This window comes from Tinamus guttatus, unplaced genomic scaffold (assembly GCF_059628265.1).
Source record: "Tinamus guttatus ecotype Peru unplaced genomic scaffold, ASM5962826v1 Tinamus_guttatus_pri_ptg000193l, whole genome shotgun sequence".
Lineage (NCBI taxonomy): Eukaryota > Metazoa > Chordata > Aves > Tinamiformes > Tinamidae > Tinamus > Tinamus guttatus.
Window position 1 is genome coordinate 1,765,293 of NW_028288727.1, and position 10,741 is coordinate 1,776,033.

The 10,741-nt window shown below is 40.9% G+C and overlaps 1 protein-coding gene across 2 annotated transcripts in view; it reads right to left on the reverse strand.

Annotated features, from left to right (window-relative positions):
• PCLO (piccolo presynaptic cytomatrix protein) overlaps nt 1-10,462 on the reverse strand; it is a 318,634-nt gene extending 308,172 nt beyond the window's left edge. The window contains exons 1-2 of one of the 2 annotated variants that reach the window (XM_088523510.1): nt 10,169-10,462; nt 2,403-3,648 (exon numbers count right to left, since the gene is read on the reverse strand). In XM_088523510.1, the coding sequence (XP_088379636.1) occupies nt 2,403-3,648; nt 10,169-10,380 (1,458 nt within the window). In that variant the 5' untranslated portion in view covers nt 10,381-10,462. Of the gene's footprint in view, nt 1-2,402; nt 3,649-10,168 lie in introns of those variants that run through there. The other variant, XM_088523509.1, reaches the window with a different exon arrangement.
• Nucleotides 10,463-10,741: the final 279 nt, after the last annotated feature.

The following is a 10,741-nucleotide window of genomic DNA, read 5'->3' on the forward strand; positions in this document are numbered from 1 at the left end:
GATTACAGGATAAGTCACCAAACCTGTTCAGATCAGTTTTCCCACTGCTTCACACAGCTGTTGCTAGGCACTCACATGCCATGGTGATGAGTGGAATATGAATACCTAGTCAGATCAGAGAGATATATGTAACCGAACACACCAGGTACGGTGTGTTTCTCTCTAGACTGCTGCACAGAACCAGGACATAGACAGCACCTTTTCCCAGGAGAATGCAATATCAGCTATCTGCAAACCAAACCTATCTGCAGGTAAGAACAGGACATCCATGGTGAAGTTTCAGCAAGACAGCTGGAGGCACAAAGCTGAGCAGAAAGAGAGCTGAGAGGGAGTCGTGAGACTCGTGAGTAGTGAACTAGCAGCTGAATAATTTAGAAGTGCAATACCTCCATTTACTAAAATGATTTCACCATGAAATAAATGCATATCCTGTGTTTATTTCAATGTACAAAATGAAATGCAAATTTGCTTTTACATATGTATGTAATCAGATAGTTTAAAATACAGCTGTATTATTGTCTTAAAGTCCTACATTTCACACTAATAGAGTACTCTCTTCAGAAATTATAAGTTATTCATGGAATTTCCAAATAGGCAGAGACTTTCTTACATAAACACACTTGTGAAGTCCATTTCATTCAAACATGAGAAAGCAAATGGTCATTTCCTTGAGAATTCTAAGGCTTTAAAAAGAAGCTAATCTTGGATCTCAGAGATTTGAGGAAAACAGTTTAAGGACAAAAAAGTTTGTCCAAAAAATCTTTCAAAATGTGAAGATACATTTTATTATGAAACTCCATCTTTGACTTCAACATGCGAGCATCATATTTTTGTTTGTTATTATTTTTGACTGATAACAATCTTTGAGCATCTGGGTGCAGATGCCCTGAAATTTTGGCAGTGTTGTTCGTTACTCCTCTTTCTGCTTAATGAATCTGCCAGCGTTTAATGCCCAGCAATCTCCATCCTGAATTTCCTTAACCTCAAAGGAATACTCTCCTTTGGATGCAATTTGCTACCAATGGTTAAAACAATCTTTCAGATTTAAAATTGTAATTTCAAAAAACAACCAAACAACAGATACTTTAATTTTCAAATGCAAAAAGTCTGCTGTTTGCCAGGAAGCAAAAAACCTAAAATTATCTCCCAAACCACCTAAAATTAGCACTAGTAATCATCTGCACTGGAATAAAATGTAGCTATTAGCAATGTTCTGAAATCACTGCAGAACAAAGCAAACAGGTTGTCCAGAAGGGTTGTGGAGTCTTAGTCCTTTTGGTTACACTCAAAACTTGACACAACACAGTCCTGAACAAGGTAGCCAGGTCTGCTATGTTTGAATTTCTATCAGCTAATAGAAGTTTTGCTACTGAAAACAAGTGACAACAAACAAAACAGATGAGAACAAACAAAATGCACATTGCTAATTACACATTGTATTTTAAGAATTAGAGTGCCAAGATGTATAAGCAGCTGTTCAAGCAATAAGAAGAGATCACATGTTAACATGAAGCCTTCTTCCCATGTTGAGCTAGCAAATATCAAAGATGTATATAATCCATATAAATCCTGCTATGCAAACTTTAGGTAATACAAGTTCATTTTAAATATACTCTCCTAATATTACTTTTTATGGCATTTTTGTATTCTATAATTATAGCAGTTATGGTGATAACTGTTAGCAACAGTCCACAGAGATCTGTTTCTTAATATCCCACCAGTCTGAAAAAATCTGAGCATCACCAAGTCAAGACCCATGACTCAGGCTTTCAGCTAATGAACATTGGCACGGTTACAAAGCAAATCCACGCCACATCCAATTCCAAACCAAATTTCAGCAACTATGCTATGAACTTTGCTAGAAGACAACAGAAAAACTTAAGCATTAACACATATTATTAAATCTTAAATGTATTTCCTAGTCTGTGATGTTTATTCTTTTCTCACACAGGAGGTCAATGAACATAGTTCCATATTTTGTTTAGTTAGCTCTTATAGCAGCATTTTTTACTGATCTATGAACATATTAGCATGTGATGCTTATAGTGGCCAGCTTATACATGTAGTGAGTGATCAAAAAAGATCAAGCAAAATGGACCTCTTCCTTACTCTCTACTCCCATATCTCTTTACTCCCCCTCTCCAAAACCTTTTTCTTCTTTCTACATGAAGGAAGAAGAGAACCCACTTCCTCTAAACACTGTATAAACACAGAACTACTCCCTTTCCTTCTAATTCCACACCCTTTTACATATTTTTTTCACAAAATATGGTTCTTTTTCTCAACTTATTAAGACTTTAAGTGATCATGATGATGCACTGAATCAACTCTGACCTTTCAACATAACAAAGGTATACTTTTTTTGTGCTCTGGTAATGAACATGAATTCAAAAGTTACCCACCTCTGTTATATGAGGATTGGGATTAAATCCACACAGGCTGCAGACTACAGTATGACATTGGGTGCACGTGTTGTAATTGGCCTTTTCTGGAGTGTGCAGCAGCAGTTCAGTGGTTGTGCAAAGAGGACAAAACGTTTTCTTTGGGGCTGGATCAGCAGGCTGGGCTGCAGAGCCTTGCTTCTGCTGCAAAGGTTTCTCAGGCCCTGGTTGCTGGCCTGGTGGTTTTGTAGGTCCCAGTTGCTGTTCTGGGGGCTTTGTAGCCCCTGAAGTCTGAGGAGATGGTTTTGTAGCCTGTGGTGGCACTTGTTTTACAGGCCCCAGTTGCTGCACAGGTGGTTTACCAGGTCCAAGCTGTGATGGTTGTTTTGCAGGTCCTGTTTGTGGAGCAGATGGCTTTTCAGGTCCAGGTTGCTGGGGAGGCTGTTTCATTGGCCCCGTTTGCTGAGATGGTGGTTTTGCAGGACCTGCTTGCCGTGCTGGCTGTTGAGATGGTTGTTTTACAGGTCCAGGTTGTTGTGATGATGCCTTTGTGGGTGGTGGTGTTGGGGACGATGTCCGAGAAATATCTGCTTGCTGTGGCAGTGGTTTCGTTGCACCTGATGAAGGTTTTGTAGCAGTCTGTTGTTGAACAGGCTTTGTTGGTTCCAATTGTTGGGACTGAGATTTCTGTGGTCCTCCTGGTTGGGTTGGCTGTTTTGTTTGTTCTGCCTTCGGATCTGCTAGGTGGCCAGGGCCTGTTTTCTGAATTTGCTTTGGTTCCCCAGTTTGCTGCTGAGGCACTGGCTTGGAAGACTCTATTTGCTGTGGGGTAGGTTTAACAGTTCCCTGTTGCTGAACTACCCGCTTTGGAGACTGCTGTTGAGCTGGATGTTTTGCAAGGCCCTTTTGCTCCTCAAGTTTCCCATGTTCCTTCTGAGCAGCTTTTTGTTTCCTACCAGCTTCTTCCTGGGCCGTATCTGAATCTGATATCAAGTCAAAAGGATTGAATTTGTTCACAACTGAAGTGACTGCGCTCAGTGGATTGGCTTCTGAAAGAAAACTGGGCATCATACTTGGCTTCTGGTCTTCTTTAAAATCAGTCCTGGACTTTGATTCCCTTAGACTAATAGAAGAAGGGCTCCGTCCAGGTGCCCGTTGTTCTGTCTTCAATACATCTACTGTTCTGCTTTTACTTAAACCAGGTTGTCCTGGATCTGGAGGCTTACCTGGTTGCCTGGGATAGTGGCTTATATCAGACTCGGGATGTCTGCAGAAAGAAAATATAACAAAATTAAAATCATGCAGAGCACTTCAAAAATAAGTTTTAAAAAATATATATCTGTGGCCCTGAAAGGGCTTTGGTAATATTGTGAAGTTTCTTGGACGTTCAAGTGCCTGGAAGACCAGTTCTTAGAACATATAATGCATACAAAATATGTATTTAAAATATACATGATTCTAGAAATGCTTAAGAAAATACACAATCAATCAGGCTGATTTATCGTTTAGAAATAATCTAATACAAGAACCATGTTTATTCAGTTAACATTCTTACAAAGACATATAAAGAACTCAGAGCTACCACTTACACAGAATGGTTAAGGTTGGAAGGGACCTCTAAAGATCATCTAGTCCAATCCCCCTGCTCAAGCAGGGACACCCAGAGCACGTGGCATAGGGTGGCATCCAGGCGGGTTTGGAAGATCTCCAGAGAAGGAGACTCCACAACCCCCCTGTTCCAGGGCTCTGTCACTCCTCACAGGAAAGAAGTTCTTCCTCACATGGAGATGGAACTTCCTGTGTTTCAACTTGTACCCATTACCCCTTGTTGTATCACTGGCCACCACTGAGAAGAGTTTGGCCCCATCCTCACTACATTCTCCCCTCAGGTACTTGTACATATTGATCAGATCTTCTCTCACTCTTCTCTAGGCTAAACAGGCCCAGCTTGCTTAGTGTTTCCTCATACGATAGATGCTCCAGTCCCTTAATGATCTTTGTGTCCCTAGGCCCTCTCTAGAAGCTTCCTGTCCCTCTCGTCCTGGGGAGCCCAGAACTGCACCCAATACTCCAGACATGACCTCACCAGAGTTGAGGAGAGGGGCAGGATCCCCTCCCTTGACCTGCTGGCAACGCTGCTCCTGATGCCGGCCAGGATCCCATCGGCCTTCTTGGCCATGAGGGCACATTGCTGACTCATGGTTAACTTCTTGCCAACCAGCTCTCCCAAATCCCTCTCCGCAGAGCTGCTCTCCATTTAAACCCAAACGGCAACTTTTCCTCTCTATCCCTTGGGATGAAAATGTGAAGAAACAGAGAACACTGAAAGAAACTAAACTAACAACAGGGGTGTTTGAAAATTAGCAGATCAAAGCACATCCATCTGAGAAAAACACTGCACTTTATAAAGTGTTTATGTAACTGCTCTGTCTATCTGTACAAATTTTGGGCTTACAATTCAATATGCAACAGGGATGTAAAATTCTAAAATCTTGGCACATAAAGAAGTAGGGGCTGCTGCTTCTATTTTTTGAGGCATTTCCCTTGTATTTTTGAGTACTTCCTTTACCACTCATCCATCTATGAATCAGAAGAATTTTCAAAAAAATGAAACATATGCCAGCTCACAAAATTAGTCTTAAAGGTTTTCTATAAATAGAACTATTATGGAGCCTCTTCTCCAGCATCATCCCAACAATTTACCTCATCTAGCAATAAAAAGAATCTCCTATGTAGAAACTTTTTCTAATTCACTTAATTATAAAAACAAAGCAAAATGATATTTAAGAGAATAGAAGCCTAACAAAGAAGAAACCAAAATCATCTCTTTTGACGCAGCAGTGTTCTACTTGTTGCTATACTCAACTGTAGCTTAAGGAAATCAAATTGTAGAAAGTGCCTTTTTTTTTTTTTTTTTGCTAAAGTGTGTAGCAAAATATTCTATTCAGTGCTAGCACTGTGCTTTTGCTGAAAGATATGGTGTTTGCCTCCTTGAGAGAACAGGATTGCAACTAAGAAGTTTTCAGCTTTAAATTTGAGATATCCAGTTATCTATAATCTTGTTTTTCCAGACATTCCATTTCTTCTTATGCATTCATGAGCATAAGCAATCATTCATTACATTTAATGCATATTCCAAAAACAGAACTGTGCAATGCTTTTAGTTGAGTTCTATCAGAAGTCTGCAGAACTATATATAGTAGAAACATTAAAACTCTATTTCCCATTCTTAATATTCCCATAGGCTTACTATTATGCCTGATTAATATTTTGAGCTTTCATTACATGCCTGGCAATGGCAATATAAAAGGAATAATCTAAGTGGAGGCCATTTCTGACTCATGTTTTTCACAGCATGTAATATTCTCACAATCTTAAAAATGAGATTTTTGAAAAATTAAAAAATTCCACATGAAATGCTCATCAAAAATGAATTATTTTCAAACTCAGCTTATGTTTCCCCATTCTCCTAAAATTATTGGCCTCAGTACTTGAAAGTTTAGAAAATTAATATGCAGCCCACTGAAGTGAGTAGGAGTGTTTCCATCAACATCACTGAACTTTAAATTGCTTATGTCATTATTCATAAGAACGATAAGTCAGAAAAGCCCAACCATAACCTAGTTCTTAAAGTGTTTGCATCTTTGCTAAAAAAAAAAGGTCAATAAAATGCAGTTTCATTAGCGACTAGGTAGATCTATCTGCATTTTAGGGGGTTGTTTGCCGCGTGTGTACGTGCGCACATGCTGTTTAAATATCATGTCAGCTATTACAGTCTGGTACACTTTCAGCATTCCCATCTGAAAGTATTCAAAATATTGGGAGGCTCCTTTCAGCAATGCAAAGAGTGAAGGAATAAATAAATAAGGTATAATTAAAATGAGGTCAGGAAATATTGCACCATGCTCAAATCTTAAAAACATGGAAATATGAAAATGTGTCTGTGGCAGCAGGTGTGGAAATAATGTTGTTAAATGACATCAGAAGGAATAAATAACTGTTGGTCCTTTTTGGCCCAGAGTTCTCTTCCAGGTTTCATTTTATCAAAATAATGTCCTTAAAGTTTCTATCCTGATGAGTTGTCAGGATTTAAATTAGATTAAACCCCATGAATCTCAGGGAAGAATCAACTGGGGATTAGGCTGGTATAGGCCAGACTTGACTTTATACATTTAAAAAAAAGGAAGAAAGTTTGTAGACAACAGATTGGGCCAATATCTTAAGAAATGTTATCCTGTGGAAAACTTGCTCCATTTAGTTTTAGGTAGTTGGAAATTGAAGCCTTCTTTTCTATAACCATTTTACAACCAACTACAAACTAAGATTTAAGAATGTTAACTTAAGTTCTGCAATAATTTTCTTTCTTTCAAGTATTTTGAAATGGGAAAAAAATGCCATCACTTTAAAGTCATCACTGCAGAATATCAACTTACCAAACAAATCCATTTATTCCTCCCTCACCTAATCATACTGCTATGTTTCTCCTAATTTTGGCCTTGATTCAAAAGGCTCATCTTTATTCTTTTAAATTAATATTACACCCAAAGCAAAGCTCACTTTAGAGTCAACAGATAATTTAACAATAGTATTGGTCTAGTGCCATAATTATAACATATATTTTAAAAGATATCTTTTTATATCATTCATTAGTATAAATTATTCCAAGGAAGAGCAAAATTCCTACTCAACTGCATGACAATTAAATATTTTTATATACAAGATATGCACAACCTTACACATAGCCCTGCTGGGCTGCTTTCATTTTTATGTCTGTATGAAGATCGTGTTAAAAATATGTATTTCCTCTGAAAAACAGCCCACAAATACAAAAGTACAACACTCAGTAAGAGCTTTCTCAGCATTTCCTCAAAAAAAAAAAAAAAAAAAAAAAGTATTCTTCATTGTTAAAAACTTAATAAGAAACGAACAAACAAACACCAATGCTCTGCTCAAAATATGCATGACTGTGTTGGAAATGGTTCTGTATTCAGCTGGGCCACCTAATACTTTCAAGTGACACAGAAAATTCCTCAGCAAGTGTACGCTCACACAGTTACAGGGCCATATAATGCTGCTAGGATAATGGAAATGAGCTTAGAAATTACCTCTGTATGTCTGAGGTGAACTTTCTAACCACAAGTTTTGAAGACAGCTATTTGAAACAGGTTTCAATGTTTGTTATTGGTGCTAAGCACACCAACCTTTGACTGGATCCAAATGAAATCCCATAAACTAAACCATAAAAAAAAAAAAAAATCCAATTCAAGTAACTTGATTTAGGCGGCTCACTTCAGCCACTCTGGATTGTGCTTATGTTGATGTTTATGTTAAAATGCATCATCAGTATTTATTGCATTATGGAACTTTTAAAGACTTGAATTCTCTGAACCTCTATAAACACCAATAGCTACAGCATGTACTTTTTGCTGGTGATATGTTTTATGAAGCTGTATATGCTACTATATACATTATCTACTATTAAAAAGTCAGTAGTAGAAAAAATATTCAATATCAATCAACCATGAAGATTCTCTACACTTAAAGGCTTGGGTTACTTTGTGGGAGGTGGTGGTGAAAGCATTTAGAACAGGAAATAATTACTAGTCCCTCACATGATTGGATAACAGTTGACTATAATGAAAAATCACAGAGGGAAATAAATTGGTTAATCAGAAAAGAAAAATCTAAAGGACAATGGAATAGGGATGCTCTATCAATGCAAGGCTACACAAACTGGAATCTGGAATACCAGCATTCCTCTTCTCATCTCCTTTTCAGTCCTTTCACATTTAGATTGGCATAGCCAATCTAAAGAAACAAGCTGGGAACAATGACTGTAGACTAACATTTAAGAGGTTTTCTTTTCTACATTTGACTTCTTTGGCCAAACAAGAGAAGTCTGAAGCTAAGGAACCTAAGTCTCAGCAGCAAGTCCTTTGCCTAATTTAAAGTCTGGAAGACTAACTCGCAAAACAGTCTAATTCCTATTGATATCCACAGGTTTAATAATAATTTACATCTTTGTTAGATAATCTCAGCAGTGGAGAGAGGTCTTGGAGGGGAGTAAACGAAGCCACAGCATGAGACTAGAGGAAAGTAGTAATTTCATAACAGTATGAGGGTCACAAAGATACTGTGATGATGGGAAACAGTACCAACTCCCAAGAGAAACTACTGATAGGTTAATGTACAGACTTTTAGTTAAAGTTAGCTTTTTAAATTAAAGTTAAAATGTCGTAATTCACAAATAGAGAGTGGCTTTATATGAAATAGGTAGTGAAAGTACTGTATGTTAATAAAATCAAAGAAGTTTCCAAAAGCATAAAATATGTTTGTAAGGCAAGAGGCATTTATAAGCACAGAAGTACGCATACTGTGATCACTTTAGCATAGTTTCAAATCTGCAAGAAAGATTCATATTGTTCAGTACTGCAGAGCTGGCATGAAATAATAAACATTTAAAGCCTTCGTGTGTTCGTTAATAAATTGTTACACGAAAAAGATTTGTGAGTTTAGTTTCACATAACTAATCAATATTTTTTTTCCATTGATGTCTATACCAGCTGAACTGGATGGAAAGTTATATTCTTTTAATAAACATGCTAAACATAACAGACAAGGATTCACTTTTTTAAAAAAAAGGCGGGGGGGGGGGGGACATATGCATCTCACATGTAATTCCAATGACTTTGATAGTTTATGCAAGGAGGAATCTGGTCCCACCCTCTTCGCCTCTCTTCTTCCAGAATTCACTTATATAAGCCCGATATTATATAAAACTCAACTGGCATTTATGTGGGGTGAGGTCAGTGCACAGGAACCGAGTTGCACGGAGCCTTTGAGAGCCTCCCTGCCAGGCAAACAACACACCCAGCCCGGAGGCTGCAGCAACAGCCCCGGCGGCGCCGGCCGCGGAACGGGAACTTCAGCACCTCGGACAGCGGCGCGGACACCACTCAGCGCGACCCAACAACGACCATTGCGGGGCTTTGGGAAGCGGCTTGGAGGGTCAGCGATTTATTATTATTATTTACTTTGCTCAGTGAATATAATAAAGGGCAGAGAAAGAGGAAGACGATTTCATTAGCTCTCCCTCATGCTCAGTTAGTAAAGCCATCGCTCCCAATGAAAAAAAAATCGAGAGGGGGGAGGAAAAAAAAAAAAAAAAAAAAAAAAAGAGCCCAAATTCAGATTGAAACAGACCTCTTCAGTCCAAGACTGCTTAATGTAGCCAAATGATAGTATAAAGCTTAAGGTGGAATGATGGCTAGCAAATACATTATACCTAAAGGCTTTGAAGGATTCAGCAAGAATCTGTTTCTCCTGCAAGAGATGCTTGCACAAACGATCAGCCCTGGGCAGGCTTCTCTCACTATCACCTGAGCTGTGAGGCACTCCAACCCCGTAAAACACACGTACACATTACAAAAAAAAAAAAAAAAAAAAAAAAAAAAAAAAGCTATGTGCATTTTTCCCCTCTCCCTCGACAACAGAACTAGCCATGCTCCAGATTGCTGCGAGAGGAGAAACAGGCAGGCGAGATGCAACCCACTGGAAGGGGAAAACCGTCGTTACTATTAGAAATCGGAGCAGCTCCAGCGTGCAAGCTCCATGTTAGTGCCCACACTCGTGCAACAGCCCCGTCCCCTCCCTGAGCCAGCAAAATGCAACGCCCGCTTCCCATGCGACGGGCCCGCAGCGTATGGCGAGTCGCCCCCCGCCCCAGCCGCGAGGAGACGGAGAAGGGGGAAGGGAGGAGTGGAAAAAGGGAGATTTTCCGTGCGTGCCTTTGCATGGGAGGCGGCTCCGGGCCGGCGAGGTTCCCCCTGGGCAGCCCCTGCGCCCTTGACATGACGGCGGCGATCTGCCTTCTCTCCTCCTCGCTCAGCTGGCTCAGGTCCGCCTGCGCGGCGGGCCCGCCGCCATCCCCGGCTCCCGCCGCGCCTTCGGGGAAGGCGCCCAGACCTTCGCCTCCTTCCAGGCTCGCTTCGTTGCCCATGGCTGCAAGGATGGCTCCCCGCTCGCCTCCTCGCCCTCCGAGGCGCGGGGCCGGCTCCCCTCCCCGGAGCGCCTCCGCGGCAGCTCAGGGCTCCGCGGCCCCGCGCAGCGGCGGCGCCGGGGCCGGGCTCGCAGGCTGCCGCCGCGGCTACGGGGAGGAGGACGAGGAGGAGGAAGAAGAAGAAGAAGAAAAGGGGGGGAAGGAGGAGGAGCGGCGGCGCCGCCGGCCGCGCTTCACCGCCCCGCGCAGCGCATGCTCCGCGCCACGCAAACCACCGCCCCGCTGCCCGCCCCTCGCCCCGGCTTTAAAGGCAACGCGGAGCATCCCCCACCGGTGCTGAGGCTGCCTCTTCTGCGGCGGA